The sequence below is a fragment of the Somniosus microcephalus genome, unplaced genomic scaffold (genome assembly GCF_052327205.1).
Source record: "Somniosus microcephalus isolate GS21.2 unplaced genomic scaffold, FLI_Smic_1.0 unresolved_chr4, whole genome shotgun sequence".
NCBI classification, from domain to species: Eukaryota; Metazoa; Chordata; class Chondrichthyes; order Squaliformes; family Somniosidae; genus Somniosus; species Somniosus microcephalus.
In genome coordinates, this window is record NW_028225182.1 from 54,163,766 (window position 1) to 54,184,984 (window position 21,219).

The 21,219-nt window shown below is 52.3% G+C and overlaps 1 protein-coding gene across 1 annotated transcript in view; it reads left to right on the plus strand.

Annotated features, from left to right (window-relative positions):
* Positions 1 to 782: 782 nt before the first annotated feature.
* Positions 783 to 21,219, plus strand: part of shbg (sex hormone-binding globulin) — a 31,302-nt gene continuing 10,865 nt past the window's right edge. Inside the window, exons 1-6 of the mRNA XM_085977585.1 lie at positions 783 to 980; positions 6,611 to 6,732; positions 8,589 to 8,784; positions 11,361 to 11,522; positions 15,222 to 15,387; positions 17,773 to 17,927. Coding sequence (XP_085833711.1) covers positions 879 to 980; positions 6,611 to 6,732; positions 8,589 to 8,784; positions 11,361 to 11,522; positions 15,222 to 15,387; positions 17,773 to 17,927 — 903 coding nt within the window. The 5' untranslated portion in view covers positions 783 to 878. The remainder of the gene's footprint in view (positions 981 to 6,610; positions 6,733 to 8,588; positions 8,785 to 11,360; positions 11,523 to 15,221; positions 15,388 to 17,772; positions 17,928 to 21,219) is intronic.

A 21,219-nucleotide genomic window follows, 5' to 3' on the forward strand; every position in this document is an offset into this window, starting at 1 on the left:
ACAGTCTAAGGATAAGGGGTAAGCCATTTAGGACTGAGATGAGGAGGAATTTCTTCACCCAGAGAGCGGTGAACCTGTGGAATTCTCTACCACAGAAGGCAGCTGAGGCCAATTCATTAAATATATTCAAGAAGGAGTTAGATATATTTCTTAAGGCTAAAGGGATCAAGGGGTATGGGGAGAAAGCAGGGACAGGGTACTGAATTTGGATGATTGGCCATGATCTCATTGAATGGCGGAGCAGGCTCGAGGGGCCGAATGGCCGACTCCTGCTCCTATCTTCTATGTTTCTATGTTTCTCCCCCCCGCCCCCCCACAGGCCCCTCAAGCACCCCATCCAGCCTGTCCACCATACCTTGTACATCCTGCTGCAGACACTCTTCAACCCCGCCCGCCAGCCCCGTGATCTCCTTGGGAGAGGCGGGAAAACCAGATTTCTTTAAAGAAAAATACAAGACAATTAGCGGTTGGAAAAAAAAAGCGGCCCAGGGGATCACTCTGGCCCAGATTAATGTTACCTCTCGTATAAAGTGATCTCCGAGAACCTTGAACATTTCGCGGAAGACTGACAAAACTGGGGGGTTTTTTTAAGCAGCGGGCTCCCACACTTTGCCTTTGACCAAAGTTCCCCATTTCTTTTCAAAACAGGACATCTCTGCATGTCAACGGCATAAATAGAATGAGGCCACTGTTTATCGGAGCAAAGTTCACTATCGCTGCGCGCATCCCCTTGAGAAACCGCTCAAACAAATATCAGACAGATATAAGACAGTTTGCCAAAATGCTTTTGCCCATTTCGTCGCCAGCTTTTCCTGCTGATCGGCGAGCAGTCCGTGTGGAGCTCGCTCTCCCTCGTTCTCCCTCACGTCGGAGCAGCAATGGGACACGCTAGCGGGCTCGTGACTGCGTTTTCCCTTCTCTCTACCGTCTTTGCCGACTTAAGTCTGTACCGAGGAGTCGGAAATCTGCAATCGGAGAAGGTAATGTGTAGCGCCGGCTTATGCGGATGGCTTGTGTGTCGAGCGCGATCCAGTCTGTTCGCGCTTCCTCCTGACCAGACTGTTTGGAGTCAAGCATTGGACTGCCAAAGTGATTGCGGGCTCCTGGAATCAAAATTCAACTCATAGGAACATACGAACGGGGGGCGGCCATTCAGCCCCTCGAGCCTGTTACACAGGAACAGGAGGAGGCCCGTTCAGCCCCTCGAGCCTGTTACATAGGAACAGGAGGAGGCCGTTCAGTTCTCAAGCCTGTTACACAGGAACAGGAGGCGGCCCATTCAGCCCCTCAAGCCTGTCTAGCCATTCGATGAGATCAGGGCTGATCTGCGACCTAACTCAACGGGATTATAATGGATTATAATTGATCTGTATCCGGAGTTTGATATTGTCGGTGGTTTGATATTTATATCACGGTCGTGGAGCTGCCAGTCAAGATGGTGGGCATGCAGCTAAACACCACCATAGGGATGGAGTCAGGGGTCGCGCGAGGCCACTCCGGCTGAGCGGCTCCCGGTGCCGTCCCACATTGACCCGCCCGCCCTTCACCGTGAGGCCACCGCTCTCCGCGAGATGGAAAAAAAATTCATGAGCAACACCGACCTTTCCGTTCACAAAGACTTGGAAAAACTCACCACGAAAGCGCTTAAAATAGTGTCGGCCATTTTGGGACACAGCAGCCAATATTCGCGCAGCTGCTATCCAGATGGATGGAACTTTTTTTTTTACTCGTTCCTGGAAGGTGGGCGTCACTGGTGAGGACCAATATTTATTGCCCATCCCCTAATCGCCCTTGAGAAGGTGGTGGTGAGCCGCCTTCTTGAACCGCTGCAGTCCGTGTGGTGAAGGTGCTCCCACAGTGCTGTTAGGGAGGGAGTTCCAGGATTTTGACCCAGCGCCAATGAAGGAACGGCCGATATATTTCCATGTCAGGATGGTGTGTGACTTGGAGGGGAACTTGGAGGTGGTGGTGTTCCCACGCGCCTGCTGCCCTTGTCCTGCTAGCCGGCGGAGGTCGCGGGTTTGGGAGGTGCTGCCGAAGAAAATCGTGGAATGCAAACTTAGAAACATAGAAGATAGGAGCAGGAGTCGGCCATTCGGCCTCTCGAGCCTGCTCTGCCATTCAATGAGATCATGGCTGATCATCCAAATTCAGTACCCTGTCCCTGCCTTCTCCCCATATCCCTTGATCCCTTTAGCCTTAACAAATATATCCAACTCCTTCTTGAATACATTTAATGAATTGGCCTCTACTGCCTTCTGTGGTAGAGAATTCCACAGGTTCACCACTCTCTGGGTGAAGAAATTCCTCCTCATCTCTGTCCTAAAATGGCTTACCCCTTATCCTTAGACTGTGACCCCTGGTTCTGGACTCCCCGACCATCGGTAACATCCTTCCTGCATCTAGTCTGTCCCGTCCTGTTAGAATTTTATAAGTTTCAATGAGATAAAGATCAAGCAACGTAAAGATCGGTCACCTGAGAAATTAATTTTTAACGGGGAAGTAAGTCATCCTCGGCTCCGAGGGACTGCCGAAGAGAGAGCGAGAAAGATTAAACACCTCGGCCTAGAAATTGGGTATAGCCCCACCAGCTCGTTTGCGCCGTAAATTTTGCGCCCGCCGCGGAGCCAGTTGTGCCCGCCCCATATTCACCTTCAGCGCCCCAAAGCGGAACCGGGCGCTGTTCCAGGGTTTGGCCGCCCCGCTTGGGGCGCTGAAAGTGAATTTCAGCGCTCCCGGCCCCGCTGCGCCACCCGATGCGGTGCGGCAGGCTGCTGTACTGCAGGCCTCCCCCTTCTCTTAAGGGGGAGGTGCCTGCAATGGCCGGAGCCCCGATTGCAAGTGCCGGCAGAAGAGCCCGGCACAACGGAGAAGTGCCGGGCTCCACGGAAACCAGCCGGCAATGCCGCGGGGGGGGGGGGGGGGTGGAGGAGGCCGGGGAAGGAGGTGCGGGCAGGCGGCCGCCGAAAAAGCGGCCGGCCGCACCTCCACCTTAAAGCGCCCCGCTAAGGCTGCTGTAAGGACCCGGTCTCCCGATGTTGTTAGCAGCCACCACGGATGAGGCGGCCGCTACTGAAGATGGGGATCGGCGTGGTTTCGGGCGGTACCGGGGCACTGCGCACACCGATGACGTCATCAGTGCCGGCGCAGCGCTACCAGCTAACGCCGATGTTAGGGCCCACCTAATTTCGGGCGCGACGCAACTTCCGGTGCAACTCACTCTTTCGCCCCTAATTGGGCGCAAACGCAAGTGAATTTCTAGGCCCTCATCACTGACCCAACGCCAGAGGTCCCCGGCTTCAACCTCCCTCGGACACAGCGGACGGCGCTCAATCCAATCCACGGACGATGCGGCCCCCCCCGCTCCGCAATCGGCTACGGTAGCAGCGTGGTTATGTCACTGGACTAGTAACCCAGAGACGTGGACTAATGATCCAAGAGGCATGAGGTCAAATCCCACCCCAGGCAGCGGGGGAATTTAGATCCAGTTAATAAATAAATCTGGAATAAAAAGCCGGTATCAGTAACGGCGAGCATGAAACTACCGGGTTGTTATAAAAACCCGAAATAACAACAGAAAATGTTGGGGACAAACTCAGGAGGCCAAGCTGTAAAAGCTTCTATAGATATGTGAAGAGAAAAAGATTGGTGAAGCCAAGCGTAGGTCCTTTGCAGTCAGAATCAGGGGAATATTTAATGGGGAACAAATCTACTGGAATGTTTTGAGGATGTAACTGGTAGACTAGATAAGGGAGAACCAGTGGATGTGGTGTATTTGGACTTTCAGAAGGCTTTCGATAAGGTCCCGCATAAGAGATTAGCGTGTAAAGTTAAAGCACATGGGATTTGGGGGCAAGGTACTGACTTGGATAGAGAACTGGTTGGCAGACAGGAAGCAAAGAGTTGGAATAAACGGGTCTTTTTCCGAGTGGCAGGCAGTGACGAGTGGGGTACCGCGGGGATCGGTCCCAGGACCCCAGCTATTCACAATATATATTAATGATCTAGACGAGGGAACTAGATGTAATATCTCCAAGTTTGCAGACGACACAAAGCTGGGTGGGCGTGTGTGCTGTGAGGAGGATGCCGAGAAACTCCAGTATGATTTGGACAGGTTGGGTGAGTGGGCAGATGCATGGCAGATGCAGTATAATGTGGATAAATGCGAGGTTATCCACTTTGGTGGCAAAAACAGGAAGGCAGATTATTATCTGAATGGCAATAGATTGGGAGAAGGGGAAGTGCAACGAGACCTGGGTGTCCTTGTGCACCAGTCGCTGAAGGTAAGCATGCAGGTGCAGCAGGCGGTTAAGAAGGCACATGGTATGTTGGCCTTCGTAGCGAGAGGGTTTGAGTACAGGAATAAGGATGTCTTGCTGCAGTTGTACAGGGCCTTGGTGAGACTACACCTTGTGTATTGTGTGCAGTTTTGGTCGCCTTATCTGAGGAAGGATGTTCTTGCCATGGAGGGAGTGCAGCGAAGATTCACCAGACTGATACCTGGGATGGCAGGAATGGCGTATGAGGAGAGATTGGGTCGATTGGGCTTATATTCGCTGGAGTTTAGAAGAATGAGAGGGGATCTCATTGAAACTTATAAAATTCTAACAGGACTAGACAGATTAGATGCAGGAAGGATGTTCCCGATGGCGGGGGAGTCCAGAACCAGGGGTCACAGTCTAAAGATAAGGGGTAAGCCATTTAGGACAGAGATGAGGAGGAATCTCTTCACCCAGAGAGTGGTGAACCTGTGGAATTCTCTACCACAGAAGGCAGTGGAGGTCAATTCATTAAATATATTCAAGAAGGAGTTAGATATATTTCTTAAGGCTAAAGGGATCAAGGGCTATGGGCAGGGACAGGGTACTGAATTTGGATGATCAGCCATGATCTTATTGAATGGCGGAGCAGGCTCGAGGGGCCGAATGGCCAACTCCTGCTCCTATCTTCTATGTTTCTATGTTTCTATGCCATATCCTTGGAGAGAGAAACAGAGTTAATGTTTCAGGTCGAAACCCTTGCTATCGTGTTATAAAAACCCATCTGGTTCTCTAATGTCCTTTAGGGGAGGAAATCTACCTTCCTTACCCGGTCTGGCCGATAAGTGACTCCAGACCCACAGCAATGTGGTTGACTCTTAACTGCCCCTCTGACACGGCCTGGCAAGACACTCAATTGTAACAAACCGTTACGAAGAAATATCAAAATCCTGGAACTCCCTCCCTAACAGCGCTTTGGGAGCACCTTCACCACACGGACTGCAGCGGTTCAAGAAGGCGGCTCACCACCACCTTATGGAGGGGCAATTAGGGATGGGCAATAAATGCTGGGCCTTGCTGGTGACACTCGCACCCCGAACCCACCCCCCCCGCCGGTGAACGAATAAATAAAAAGTTGAGGGTCGACCCAAAGCATGGCTGCGGCCACAGCTCCCGGACCGTGGAAAAAACATCGCCCCAACCTGCCCACTACGATCTGCTGTGGGAGGGACCTCATTTCTCCACTCGCTGGGCTGGATTTTCATTGAGGAGTTGGGTAGGAGGCGGGACTACAACTTTCGGGGTTGTAGTCCCGCCTCCATCGAGTTCGAGCCAACCCACGTGATTTTGACTTGATTGACCTTGTTGAGCTCGCCCAGCGGGCTCAGCAGGCCAATTAAGGGCCACCCGGCAACAGGTGACGTCACAGATTGATATTTCATCTGTCAAGAGCTTTTGACAGATGTAATATCAGCGTTTCACAGCTGTTTGAAGCTGTCAAACACTGACAATCTGTACTCCAGGTTAATTCCTTCCTCTCAGGATGATTTAGAGATCTCCCCGGAACAGAAAGCTGAATGCTGCAATTTTTGACAGCTCGCAGCCATTCTGCTTTCTGTGCCGGTGAGATGAGGGACTCCCGAGACCTGAAGGAAGGAAGGCTGTAAAGGTAAGTAAAGGTAAGTAAAACTTATTAAACACTTTACACAGACCAAACACACTTACCTCTGCACTCATGCACCCATCACTCACCTGAACACCGGACATCTCAACCCCTCCAAGCCCTTCATCACGACGGCCCGCCTCGCTAGCTTGCCGTGGTTTGGAGCCGTCGGGAATCCCACATTTCAGCAATAAAAATAGGGATTAGGCTAAAAACTGCCGGTGAACTACCTGTTAACAGGCAGTTAATTGGCACTAATCCCCTTCCTGCCTCGGGGAGGCGGCTCCCAGTGCGGGTCGGGTATCCGCCTCCTTTGAAACTGGCATGGAGGCGGGTTGGGGGGCGGGATGGGTTCGGGACCCCCGGTTTGGGGATTTTAACCCCCCGCACGCTTCCAATCCCGCCTCCATGGCCCAATGAAAATCCTGCCCGCTGTCACAGGAAGCTGTCGAAAGGAGATCCATACTATCAGAAGTTTTATACTGCTGGGGGTGTTACCGGCTCTGGAGTCAGTTGACCATTACTTTGATGGGAATAAGAAACCGCGGTCAGACAGTCTCCCCCCTCACTCAGTGGGCCTGCATTATAACTTATACAGAGAGCATCCTCCTTAAATCGGTTCAATGTGGAGGTACAATTCTAAAAACCTTTCTGTCTTTTCTTCCTGTTTTACCTGAATCGCCGATAGATATTTAATTCCTGCTTCTTCTGGGCAGACTCCAAGAATCCCAGCCTGCTGTCTTTGAATCAACACTGGGAGAACCCCACCCCTTCAGACACCCTCAACCTGCACATACAGTTGTTTGAAAGGTACGGACGGACACCTGGTGCTGCTTCACAGCAGCATTCACAATATATATTATTCATCTAGACAAGAGAACTAGATGTAATATCTCCAAGTTTGCAGACGACACAAAGCTGGGTGGGCGTGTGTGCTGTGAGGAGGATGCCGAGAAACTCCAGTATGATTTGGACAGGTTGGGTGATTGGGCAGAAGCATGGCAGATGCAGTATAATGTGGATAAATGCGAGGTTATCCACTTTGGTGGCAAAAACAGGAAGGCTGATTATTATCTGAATGGCAATAGATTGTGAGAAGGGGAAGTGCAATGAGACCTGGGTGTCCTTGTGCACCAGTCGCTGAAGGTAAGCATGCAGGTGCAGCAGGCGGTTAAGAAGGCAAATGGTATGTTGGCCATCGTAGCGAGAGGATTCGAGTACAGGAGCAAGGATGTCTTGCTGCAGTTGTACAGGGCTTTGGTGAGACCACATCTTGAGTATTGTGTGCAGTTTTGGTCGCCTTATCTGAGGAAGGATGTTCTTGCCATGGAGGGAGTGCAGCGAAGATTCACCAGACTGATACCTGGGATGGCAGGAATGACAAATGAGGAGAGATTGGGTCGATTGGGCTTATACTCACTGGAGTTTAGAAGAATGAGAGGGGATCTCATTGAAACTTATAAAATTCTAACAGGTCTAGACAGACTAGATGCAGGAAGGATGTTCCGATAGCGGGGGAGTCCAGAACCAGGGGTCACAGACAAAGGATAAGGGGTAAGCCATTTAGGACAGAGATGAGGAGGAACTTCTTCACCCAGAGAGTGGTGAACCTGTGGAATTCTCTATCACAGAAGGCAGTTGAAACCAATTCATTAAATATATTCAAGAAGGAGTTAGATATATTTCTTCAGGCTAAAGGGATCAAGGGATATGGGGAGAAGGCAGGGACAGGGTACTGAGTTTGGATGATCGGCCATGAGCTCATTAAATGGCGGAGCAGGCTCGAGGGGCCGAATGGCCTACTCCTGCTCCTATCTTCTATATTTCTATGTCGGAGGGGCAGTACTGAGGGAGCGCCGCAATGTCGGAGGGGCAGTACTGAGGGAGCGCCGCACTGTCGGAGGGGCAGTACTGAGGGAGCGCCGCAATGTCGGAGGGGCAGTACTGAGGGAGCGCCGCACTGTCGGAGGGGCAGTACTGAGGGCATGCTGCATTGTCGGAGGGGCAGTACTGAGGGAACGCCGCACTGTCGGAGGGGCAGTACTGAGGGAGTGCCGCACTGTCGGTGGGGCAGTACTGAGGGTGTGCCGCACTGTCGGAGGGGCAGTATTGAGGGAGCGCTGCACTGTCAGAGGGGCAGTACTGAGGGAGCGCCGCACTGTCGAAGGGGCAGTACTGAGGGAGCGCCGCACTGTCAGAGGGGCAGTACTGAGGGAGCGCCGCACTGTCGAAGGGGCAGTACTGAGGGAGCGCCGCACTGTCAGAGGGGCAGTACTGAGGGAGCGCCGCACTGTTGGAGGGGCACGACTGAGGGAGCGCCGCACTGTCGGAGGGACAGCACTGAGGGAGCGCTGCACTGTCAGAGGGACAGAACTGAGGGAGCGCTGCACTGTCAGAGGGTCACTACTGAGGGGCGCTGCACTGTCGGAGGGGCAGTACTGAGGGAGCGCCGCACTGTCGGAGGGTCAGTACTGAGGGGGCGCCGCACTGTTGGAGGGGCAGTACTGAGGGAGCGCCGCAATGTGGGAGGGGCAGTACTGAGGGAGCGCCGCACTGTCGGAGGGGGAGTGCTGAGGGAGCGCCGCACTGTCGGAGGGGCAGGTTGGAGTGAGCGTGCGCCTCTGTGCGTGGGGAATATATAACTCGACCACCCCTCTTTTCCCCAGTAACGGCCTTCAATCAGAATTCGACCTACGGACCTACGACCCGGAAGGGGTTGTGTTTTACGGAGATGCTGATGATGGGAGGAACTGGTTCATTCTGGCATTAAGAAACGGCAGCCCCGAGATACAGATCAACAGCAAATATGGCCGCATTGCTGTCTCCTCCGGTGACATCCTCAATGACGGAAAATGGAAGAAGGTAAGTTAATTTTGTGTTAACTTGGGAACACGGGAACAGGAGGAGGCCATCCAGTCCCTCGAGCCTGTTACACAGGAACAGGAGGAGGCCCATTCATCCCCTCGAGCCTGTTACACAGGAACAGGAGGAGACCCATTCAGCCCCTCGAGCCTGTTACACAGGAACAGGAGGAGGCCATTCAGCCCCTCCAGCCTGTTACACAGGAACAGGAGGAGGCCATTCAGCCCGTCGAGCGTGTTTCACAGGAACAGGAGGAGGCCGTTCAGCCCCTCGAGCCTGCTCCACCATTCAATGAGATCATGGCTGATTTGTTCCTCAATTCCATTTACCCGCCTTTACTGCATATCGCTCACTACCCTTACACAACAAAAATCTATCAATCTCAGTCTTGAAATTTCCAATTGACCCCCAGCCTCAGCAGCTTTTTGGGGGAGAGAGTTCCAGATTTCCACCACCCTTTGTGTGAAGAAGTGCTTCCTGACATCACCCCTGAACGGCCTGGCTCTAATTTTAAGTTTCTGCCCCCTTGTTCTGGACTCCCCCCACCAGAGGAAATAGTTTCTCTCTCTCGACCCGATCAACTCCTTTAATCATCTTCAACACCTCGATTAGATCACCCCTTAATCTTCTAAACTCGAGGGAACACAAGCCCAGTGTGTGCAACCTGGCCTCAGAATTTAACCCTTTTAGCCCCCCGGGTATCGTTCTGGTGAATCTGCGCTGCTCCCCCTCCAAGGCCGATCTCTCCGGTACTTGTTAACTTTTACACACATGTGAGGTGTGGTTGTGTCCCCTTCTCACCCTGGCTCAGTGGGCAGCACCCTCATTCTCGCACCTCTGAGTCCGGAGGTCGTGGGTTCGAGTCCCACTCCAGAGACTTGAACACAAAAAATTCAGACTGACACCCCCGGTGCCAGTACTGAGGGAGTGCCGCACTGTCAGAGGGGCAGTACTGAGGGAGCGCCGCACTGTCGGAGGGGCAGTACTGAGGGAGCGACGCACTGTCAGAGGGGCAGTACTGAGGGAGCGCCGCACTGTCGGAGTGGCAGTACTGAGGGAGCGCCGCACTGTCGGAGGGGCAGTACTGAGGGAGCGCCGCACTGTCGGAGGGGCAGTACTGAGGGAGCGCCGCACTGTCAGAGGGGCAGTACTGAGGGAGCGCCGCACTGTCGGAGGGGCAGTACTGAGGGAGCGCCGCACTGTCGGAGGGGCAGTACTGAGGGAGCGCCGCACTGTCGGCGGGGCAGTACTGAGGGAGCGCCGCACTGTCGGAGGGGCAGTACTGAGGGAGCGCCGCACTGTCGGAGGGGCAGTACTGAGGGAGCGCTGCACTGTCAGAGGGGCAGTACTGAGGGAGCGCCGCACTGTCGGAGGGGCAGTACTGAGGGAGCGCCGCACTGTCAGAGGGGCAGTACTGAGGGAGCGACGCACTGTCAGAGGGGCAGTACTGAGGGAGCGCCGCACTGTCGGAGTGGCAGTACTGAGGGAGCGTCGCACTGTCGGAGGGGCAGTACTGAGGGAGCGCCGCACTGTCGGAGGGGCAGTACTGAGGGAGCGCCGCACTGTCAGAGGGGCAGTACTGAGGGAGCGCCGCACTGTCGGAGGGGCAGTACTGAGGGAGCGCCGCACTGTCGGAGGGGCAGTACTGAGGGAGCGCCGCACTGTCGGAGGGACAGTACTGAGGGAGTGCTGCACTGTCGGAGGGGCAGTACTGAGGGAGCGCCGCACTGTCGGAGGGGCAGTACTGAGGGAGCGCTGCATTGTTGGAGGGGCAGTACTGAGGGAGCGCCGCACTGTCAGAGGGGCAGTACTGAGGGAGCGCCGCACTGTCGGAGGGGCAGTACTGAGGGAGCACCGCACTGTCGGAGGGGCAGTACTGAGGGAGCGCCGCACTGTCGGAGGGGCAGTCCTGAGGGAGTGCTGCACTGTCGGAGGGGCAGTACTGAGGGAGCGCTGCACTGTCAGAGGGGCAGTACTGAGGAAGCGCCGCACTTTCGGAGGAGGAGGAGACATTAAACTGAGGCCCCATCTGCCCCCTCAGGGGAGTTCTCCCCGGTGTCCTGGGGCCAATATTAATCCCTCAAGCAACATCACTAAAACAGATGATCTGGTCATTATCACATTGCTGTTTGTGGGAGCTTGCTGTGCGCAATTAGCTGCCGCGTTTCCTACATTACAACAGTGACCACACTTCAAAAAGTACTTCATTGGCTGTAAAGCGCTTAGGGACGTCCTGTGTCTTATGTTCATTAATAAATAGACATTCTTATTATGAACACAGCTAGCTTTTGCTAGACACTTTTATTGAGCACATGTGGACTAGGTACAGTATCTGTAGAGGCTTCCATCTTGACTGCTGCCTTGTGGGTAGCCTAGTGCCTCATGGGTAATGTAGTCTTAATATACATACAGCTGGGTAGTGTAGTCTTATACATACAGCTATATACAGCTCTATACAGCTCTACGGCTCCACCTAGTGTCCACAATAGAATGACATGTTATTGATCATTACACTGTGGTGGTGAAAGGCGCTGGAGAAATCTAATTCTTTCTCTCTTTCACTCTCCTTTCCACAGATATTGGTGAAAAGCACAGGCAATCAGGTTATGCTTACCATAAATCGAAAGCCATCACTGGCCATCACAATTCTTCCGAATGTGGGTCTGGAGAGCAATCTGATCAACATGAGGATTGCCATGGGCGGATTTCTCATCAATGAATCCAGCCTCCTTCTACCCGTGAGTTCCTTTGAACTGTACAGTGGTGTTTCCCCCGGAGTCAGTGTTGGGACCACCGCTCGTTTTGAGGTAGATTAATGACCTGGATTTGGGTGTACAGGGCACCAGGTCAAAGATGACACGAAACTCGGGAGTGCATTGAGCAATGAGGCAAAGAACCAGCGGCAACGTGAGGGGGAACATCGAAACATCGAAGATAGGAGCAGGAGTAGGCCATTCGGCCCCTCGAGCCTGCTCCGCCATTCAATGAGATCATGGCTGATCATCCAAATTCAGTACCCTGTCCCTGCCTTCTCCCCATATCCCTTGATCCCTTTAGCCTTAAGAAATATATCTAACTCCTTCTTGAATATATTTAATGAATTGGCCTCAGCTGCCTTCTGTGGTAGAGAATTCCACAGGTTCACCACTCTCTGGGTGAAGAAATTCCTCCTCATCTCTGTCCTAAATGGCTTACCCCTTATCCTTAGACTGTGACCCCTGGTTCTGGACTCCCCGGCCATTGGGAACATCCTTCCTGCATCTAGTCTGTCCAGTCCTGTTAGAATTTTATAAGTTTCAATGAGATCCCCTCTCATTCTTCTAAACTCCAGCGAATATAAGCCCAATCGACCCAATCTCTCCTCATACGTCATTCCTGCCATCCCAGGTATCAGTCTGGTGAATCTTCGCTGCACTCCCTCCATGGCAAGAACATCCTTCCTCAGATAAGGCGACCAAAACTGCACACAATACTCAAGGTGTGGTCTCACCAAGGCCCTGTACAACTGCAGCAAGACATCCTTGTTCCTGTACTCGAATCCTCTCACTACGAAGGCCAACATGCCATTTGCCTTCTTAACTGCCTGCTGCACCTGCATGCTTACCTTCAGCGACTGGTGCACAAGGACACCCAGGTCTCGTTGCACTTCCCCTTCTCCCAATCTATTGTCGTTCAGATAATAATCTGCCTTCCTGTTTTTTGCCACCAAAGTGGATAACCTCGCATTTATCCACATTATACTGCATCTGCCATGTATCTGCCCAATCACCCAACCTGTCCAAATCATACTGGAACCTTTTTCACGCAGCGAGTGATTAGGATTAAGAGTATTGTGTGCAGTTTTGGTCGCCTTATCTGAGGAAGGATGTTCTTGCCATGGAGGGAGTGCAGCGAAGATTCACCAGGCTGATACCTGGGATGGCAGGAATGACGTATGAGGAGAGATTGGGTCGATTAGGCTTATATTCGCTAGAGTTTAGAAGAATGAGAGAGGATCTCATTGAAACTTATAAAATTCTAACAGGACTGGACAGACTAGATGCAGGAAGGCTGTTCCCGATGGCGGGGAAGTCCAGAACCAGGGGTCACAGTCTGAGGATAAGGGGTAAGCCATTTAGGACAGAGATGAGGAGGAATTTCTTCACCCAGAGAGTGGTGAACCTGTGGAATTCTCTACCACAGAAGGCAGTTGAGGCCATTTCATTAAATATATTCAAGAAGGAGTTAGATATATTTCTTAAAGCTAAAGGGATCAAGGGATATGGGGAGAAGGCAGAGACAGGGTACTGAATTTGGATGATCAGCCATGATCTCATTGAATGGCGGAGCAGGCTCGAGGGGCCGAATGGCCGACCCCTGCTCCTATCTTCGATGTTTCTGTGTTTCTGTGATCTGGAACGCGCTGCCTGAAAGGGCGGTGGAGGCAGATTCAATAGTAGTCTTCAAAAGGGAATTGGATAAATACTTGAAGGAGAAAAAATTGCAGGGCTCTGGGGAAAGAGGAGGGGGGCGCGGGGTGTGACTAACTTTGAAAGAGCTGGCACAGAACTGATGGGCCAAATGGCCTCCTCCTGTGCTGTACTATTCTATGATTCTATGACAGTAACAGACTTCAAGGAGGGCATAGACAGGCTGGTTGGATGGGCAGACACGTGGCAGGTGAAATTTAACGCAGAAAAGTGTGAAATGATACACTTTGTTAGGAAAGACGAGGAGAGGCAATATAAACTAAAGGGTACAATCCTAAAGTGGGTGCATGAACAGAGGGACCTGGGGGTATATGTGCACAAATCGTTGAAGGTTGGCAGGGCAGGTTGAGAAAGCTGTTAAAAAAGTTTACGGGATTCTGGGCTTCATAAATAGAGGCAAAGGGCTCGAATTTCCAAGCCCCGAGGAGGCGGGTTTGGAGGTGGGAGCGGGGTGAAAATTGCAGAATCGGGAGGCACGAACCCTTCCCGCCCCCAACCCGCCTCTGTGTCCGTTTCCCAGGAGGCGGATACCCGACCTGTGCTGGGAGCTGCCTCCCCGAGGCGGGAAGGGGATTAGTGCCAATTAACTGCTTGTTAACAGGCAGTTTTTAGCCTAATCCCTATTTTCAGCCCTGAAGTGTGGGATTCCCGACGGCTCCAATCCACGCCAAGTTAACGAGGCGGACCGTCGGGCTGAAGGGCTTGGAGGGTTCGAGATGTCCGGTGTTCAGGTGAGTGATGGGTGCATGAGTGCAGAGGTAAGTGTATTTGGTGTGTGTAAAGTGTTTAAATAAGTTTTACTTACCTTTACCTACTAATGCAGGCTTCCCTCCTTCAGGTCTCGGGAGTCCCTCATCTCACCGGCACAGAAAGCAGAATGGCCGCGAGCTGTCAAAATCTGCAGCATTCAGATTTCTGTTCTGGAGAGATTTCTAACTGAGCCTGTGGAGAAGGACTCAAATTAGAAGACAGATTGTCAGTGTTTGACAGCTTCACAGAGCTGTCAAACACTGATATTTCATCTGTCAAAAGCTCTTGACAGATGAAATGTCAATCGCTGACATCACCAGTAACCGGGTGTCCCTTAATTGGCCTGCTGAGCCCGCTGGGCGGGCTTAACAAGATCAATCAAGGGAAAATCGCGTGGGTTGGCTAGAACTCGATGGAGGCGGGACTACAACCCCGAAAGTTGTAGTCCCGCCTCCTACATGACTCCTCTATGAAAATCCAGCCCCATGAGTACAAAAGCAAGGAAGTTGTGCTAAACCCTTTATAAAACACTGGTTAGGTCCCAGCTGGAGTATTGTGTCCAATCCTGGGCACCGCACTTTAGGAAGGTTGTCAAGACCTTGGAGAGGGTGCGGAGGAGATTTACCAGAATGGTCCCAGGGCTGAGGGACTTCAGTTACATGGAGAGACTGGAGAAGCTGGGGTTGTTCTCCTTAGAGCAGAGAAGGTTAAGGGGAGATTTAATCGAGGTGTTCAAAATTACATGGGGTTTTGATGGAGTAAATAAGGAGAAACTGTTTCCACTGGCGGGAGGGTCGGTAACCAGAGGACACAAATTGAAGATAATCGGCAAAAGAACCAGAGGGGAGATGAGGAGAATGTTTTTACGCAGCGAGTTGTTGTGATCTGGAACGCGCTGCCTGAAAGGGCGGTGGAAGCAGATTCAATAGTAACTTTCAAAAGATAATTGGAGAAATACTGGAAAGGGGAAAATTCACAGGGCTGTGGGGAAAGAGCAGGGGGAGTGGGACTAATTGGAGAGCTCGTTCAAAGAGCCGGCACAGGCACGATGGGCCGAATGGCCTCCTCCTGTGCTGTGTGGTTCCATGAATTTTCTGCTCTGAGGGAGTTGGCTCTCGCTGCGGGTGATCTGGTGCGAGGTGCCATGTCGAGTGTCCGGCGGGCGGTGGGGGGGTGACCGACCTTCCCGCTGACGACCCTGTCTCTTGATCCTCTCAGCTCAAGCACCCATTGGATGCCTGCATCGCGAACTGGGATTGGCTGCAGCAAAATACGTCGTGGCTTGCGAAGAAAGTGACCAACAATCCCAACTTACAGTGTTCGACCAACATTGTGCCGGGAGCCTTCTTCCCCGGGGTAGGAATGGCCGTCTTCAAAAGCAGCGGTAAGAGAATAAGAACGTGAGGACATAAGAAATAGGAGCAGGAGTAGGCCATTCGGCCCCTCGAGCCTGCTCCGCCATTCAATGAGGTCATGGCTGATTATCCAAATTCAGTACCCTGTCCCTGCCTTCTCCCCATATCCCTTGATCCCTTTAGCCTTAAGAAATATATTCAACTCCTTCTTGAATATATTTAATGAATTGGCCTCAACTGCCTTCTGTGGTAGAGAATTCCACAGGTTCACCACTCTCTGGGTGAAGAAATTCCTCCTCATCTCTGTCCTAAATGGCTTACCCCTTATCCTTAGACTGTGACCCCTGGTTCTGGACTCCCCAACCATCGGGAACATCCTTCCTGCATCTAGTCTGTCCAGTCCTGTCAGAATTTTATAAGTTTCAATGAGATCCCTCTCTCATTCTTCTAAACTTTAGCAAGTATAAGCCCAATAGACCCAATCTCTCCTCATACGTCATCCCTGCCATCCCAGGTATCAGTCTGGTGAATCTTCGCTGCACTCCCTCCATGGCAAGAACATCCTTCCTCAGATAAGGCGACCAAAACTGCACACAATACTCAAGGTGTGGTCTCACCAAGGCCCTGTACAACTGCAGCAAGACATCCTTGTTCCTGTACTCAAACCCTCTCGCTACGAAGGCCAACATACCGTTTGCCTTCTTAACCGCTTGCTGCACCTGCATGCTTACCTTCAGCGACTGGTGCACTAGGACACCCAGGTCTCATTGCACTTCCCCTTCTCCCAATCTATTGCCGGTCAGATAATAATCTGTCTTCCTGTTTTTGCCACCAAAGTGGATAACCTCGCATTTATCCACATTATACTGCATCTGCCATGCATCTGCCCAATCACCCAACCTGTCCAAATCATACTGGAGTTTCTCGGCATCCTCCTCACAGCACACATGCCCACCCAGCTTTGTGTCGTCTGCAAACTTGGAGATATTACATCTAGTTCCCTCGTCTAGATCATTATTAATATATATTGATCTTCTGCCTCAACTCCATTCACCGGCCCTATCGCCATATCCCTTGATGCCCTTACTAGTCAGAAATCTATCGATCTCTGCTTTGAATATACCCAATGACTGAGCCTCCACAGCCCTCTGAGGTAGAGAATTCCAAAGATTCACCACCCTCTGTGTGAAGAAATTTCTTCTCATCTCAGTCCTGAATGTCCTACCCTTTATCCTGAGGCTGTGGCCCCTAGTTCTAGACTGCCCAGTCAAGGGAAACATTCTCCCAGCATCCACCCTATCAAGCCCTGTAATAATTTTGTATGCTTCAATAAGATTCCCCTCTCATTCTTCTGAATTCAAGAGAATACAGGCCTAGTTTACTCAATCTCTTCTCATACGACAGTCCCGCCATCCCAGGAATCAATCTCGTGAACCTTCGTTGCACTCCCTCTATGGCAAGTATATCTTGCCTTAGAATGCCTGTGTTTCCCCGCCCCCTCCCCCCCCCGAGTCTCCGTGGACGTGAAAGATCCCACAGCCACTATTTCAAAGAAGAGCGGGGGGGGCTTCTCCCCGGTGTCCTGGGGCCATTATTTATCCCTCAACCAACATCACTAAAAAAAACAGATTATCTGGTCTGTTATAAATCTCATCATCATCATGAAACTACTCATGAAATAACACTGGACGGCCAGCTGGTGGCGCCATCCAAGGAGTATAAATACTCGGGCGTGCGCCCAGCTTGCTCAGGGACAATTTGTAAGACAAGGAACTAGTGAAGTACAACTAGACCTCCATGTTCTGAAACAAGTTGATTAAAGCCTTGCTTTATACTCAAACCAAGTGTGTACAGGAAACTCTCTCTTAACCGGCACCTAAATAACCGGAAACCTCTGTTAACCGGCAAAATTCAGGAGTAGGTTCAGGTAAGTTTTACTTCATCTTAGTGGCAGTTCCTGGATCTGTGGCTGTGTAACTGGGGTTCGTGCACTTGTTGCTAAGCAACAGGGACGCTTGGTCTGTGGCCGGAGTTCTTGCACATGTTGCTAAGCAACAGGGAAGCCTGGATTTGTTGCTGTGTACGGGGCTATCGTACCTTTAAACTATACCTCTCTGTAATCCGGACTTTTTGATAAACCGGCAGCACGCCGGTCCCGTCGGTGCCGGATAAAAAAGAGTTTTCTGTAGTGAGTTTATTACAGCATGGTCATTTATCACATTGCTGTTTGTGGGATCTTGCTGCGCGCAAATTGGCTGCCGCGTTTCCTACATTACAATTGGCTGTGAAGCGCTTTGGGACACCCTGAGGTGGTGAAAGGCGCTGGGGAAACGCCAGTCTTTCTTTCATTATCCTGTGTGCGACACATCCCAGCCCGTGTGTTATCCCAATACTTGTCCTACTTTACTTCCCAGATTTCCTGAATGAATCCGAGTCTCAGGTGAACTGGTCTCTGAGGTTTGAGGCTGTGGTACGTCCAACAAAACACAGTGGGGTTGTCATGGCGATATTGACCGGCGCCCACGACCCTCTCGTTAAGTTAGAGTTCTCTCGCCACGACCAACACGAGGTGAGTAATTCATTCGTTTTCACGCTTATCTTGGAAGACAGCACCTCCCAAACCAAGCGGCCTCCGCCACCTAGCAGGACAAGGGCAGCTGGCGCATGGGCCTCCTCTCCTGGAGGTAGAAGGAGGCCATTCGGCCCATCGTGCAAATGCTGGCTCTTTGAAAGAGCTCTCCAATAAGAGCAGGTCAGAGGCTGGGTATTCTGCAGCGAGTGTCTCACCTCCCGACTCCCCAAAGCCTTTCCACCATCTACAAGGCACAAGTCAGGAGTGTGATGGAATACTCTCCACTTGCCTGGATGAGTGCAGCTCCAACAACACTCAAGAAGCTCGACACCATCCAGGACAAAGCAGCCCGCTTGATCGGCACCCTATCCACCACCTTAAACATCCACTCCCTCCACCACCGGCGCACCGTGGCTGCAGTGTGTACCATCTACAAGATGCACTGCAGCAACTCACCAAGGCTTCTTCGGCAGCACCTCCCAAACCCGCGACCTCTTCCACCTAGAAGGACAAGGGCAGCAGGCGCATGGGAACACCACCACCTCCAAGTTCCCCTCCAAGTCACACACCATCCTGACTTGGAAATATATCGGCCATTCCTTCATCGTCGCTGGGTCAAAATCCTGGAACTCCCTCCCTAACAGCACTGTGGGAGCACCTTCACCACACGGACTGCAGCGGTTCAAGAAGGCGGCTCACCACCACCTTCTCAAGGGGCAACTAGGGATGGGCAATAAATGCCTAACAAGGTAAGGGAATACACAATGAATGGTAGGATCCTAGGAAGGACAGAGGATCAGAGGGACCTTGGTGTGCATGTACATAGATCCCTGAAGGCAGCAGGACAGGTAGATAAGGTGGTTAAAAAGGCATATGGGATACTTGCCTTCATTAGCCGAGGCATAGCATATAAGAGCAGGGAGGTTATGATGGAGCTGTACAAAACGCTAGTTAGGCCACAGCTGGAATACTGTTTGCAGTTCTGGTCGCCACACTATAGGAGGGATGTGATTGCATTGGAGAGGGTGCAGAGGAGATTCACCAGGATGTTACCTGGGCTGGAGCGCTTCAGCTATGAAGAGAGACTGGACAGGCTGGGGTTGTTTTCCTTGGAGCAGAGAAGGCTGAGGGGGGACCTGATTGAGGTGTACAAAATTATGAGGGGCATAGATAGGGTAGATAGAAAGGAACTTTTTCCCTTAGTAGAGGGGTCAATAACCAGGGGGCATAGTTTCAAGGTAAGGGGCAGGAGGTTTAGAGGGGATTTGAGGAAAGACTTTTTCACCCAGAGGGTGGTTGGAATCTGGAACTCACTGCCTGAAAGGGTGGTAGAGGCAGGAACCCTCACAACATTCAAGAAGCATTTAGATGAGCACTTCAAACGCCATAGCATACAAGGCTACGGACCAAGTGCTGGAAAATGGGATTAGAATAGAGAGGGCTTGATGGCCGGCGCAGACACGATGGGCCGAAGGGCCTCTTTCTGTGCTTTATAACTCTATGGCCTAGAAATTCAGTGGGCTGCGCCACCCGTTAACGCCTTAAGAGGGCGCTAAGTGGGTCGGAAGCCACTGGCCACGCCTCCCGCTACATTCAGCGCCCCGCTGACGCCCCGATCGCGATATTTAGTTGCGCCCCCTGCTTTAACGCCGGACGCTATTTGTGACCGGTTCAGGGGGGCCTACCTGCGGTGGTAGAGGCACTAATTAAAGGAGAGGTGCGGGGCGGCCATTTTTTTTGCTGGCCGCCTGCCCGCACCTCTCCGCGCTGCCGTCCCCGACCTCCTGAGCGCCCCCCTCCACGGAGTGCCGGCTGCTTTCCAAGAGCCCGGCACTTCTCCTCGGCGCTGGGCTCTTTTGCCGGCACTCGCGATCCTCGATCGGACTGCACAAGGCCCCTCCCCTTTAAGAAGGGGAGGAAGGCCTGCAGTACCGCAGCGCACCGTGCCACAGCGTGTGGCGCTGCGGCATGTTGCGCAGCGATATTCAGTTGCAGCGCCCCAAGAGGGATGCGGGGCGCCTCCCGTAGCGCTGCGCTTCCCTCTGGGGCGCTCAAACTGAATTTCCGCCAGGCGGCCGCGACTGCGTCCGGGGCACTACTTTTAGCGCCCTGGCGAGGCTGGCACCCCAAACGGGGCTATAGTCAATTTCTAGGCCTATGACTCGATGGACTCGAATTTCCAAGCCCTGTGGAGGCGGGTTTGGAGGCGGGAGTGGTGGGAAAATTGCAGAATCGGGGGGCAGGAACGAATCCCGCCCCCAACCCGCCCCCGTGCCAATGTCCCAGGAGGCGGGTATCCGACCTGTGCAGGGAGCCGCCTCCCCGAGGCGGGAAGGGGATTAGTGCCAATTAACTGCCTGTTAACAGGTAGCTAACAGGCAGTTTTTTGCCTAATCCCTATTTTTAGCCCTGAAGTGTGGGCTTCCCGACGGCTCTGAACCGCGCCAAGTTAGCGAGGTGGACCGTCGGTCTGAAGGGGTTGGAGGGGTCGAGATGTCCGGTATTCAGGTGAGTGATGGGTGCATGTGTGCAGAGGTAAGTGTGTGAAGTGAGTGTAAAGTGTTTTAATAAGTTTTACTTACCTTTACTTTCTCCTGCAGGCTCCCTCCCTTCAGTTCTCGGGGGTCCCTCAGCTCACTGGCACAGAAAGCAGAATGGCCGCTGAAATGTCAAAAGCTGCAGCCTCTGCTTTCTGGTCTGGAGAGATCTCTAACTGAGTCTGAGTAGAAGGACTCAAGTTAGAAGACAGATTGTCAGTGTTTGACAGCTTCACAGAGCCGTCAAACGCTGATTTTTCATCTGTCAAAAGCTCTTGACAGATGAAATGTCAATCGCTGACGTCACCAGTAACCAGGTGTCCCTTAATTGGCCTGCTGAGCCCGCTGGGCGGGGCTTAACAAGATCAATCAAGGGAAAGTAGCGTGGGTTGGCCACAAGTCGATGGAGGCGGGGCTACAACCCAAAAATTGGGAGACCTGCCTCCAAAAGCTCCCCATTGACAAAATCCAGCCCTTTGACTCTTTGGGCTGGATTTTCATTGAGGAGTCGGGTAGGAGGCGGGACTACAACTTTCGGGGTTGTAGTCCCGCCTCCATCGAGTTCTAGCCAACCCACGCGATTTTGACTTGATTGACCTTGTTGACCCCACCCAGCGGGCCCAGCAGGCCAATTAAGGGCCACCCGGCAACAAGTGATGTCACAGATTGACATTTCATCTGTCAAGGCCTTTTGACAGATGAAATATCAGCGTTTCACTGCTGTTTGAAGCTGTCAAACACTGACAATCTGT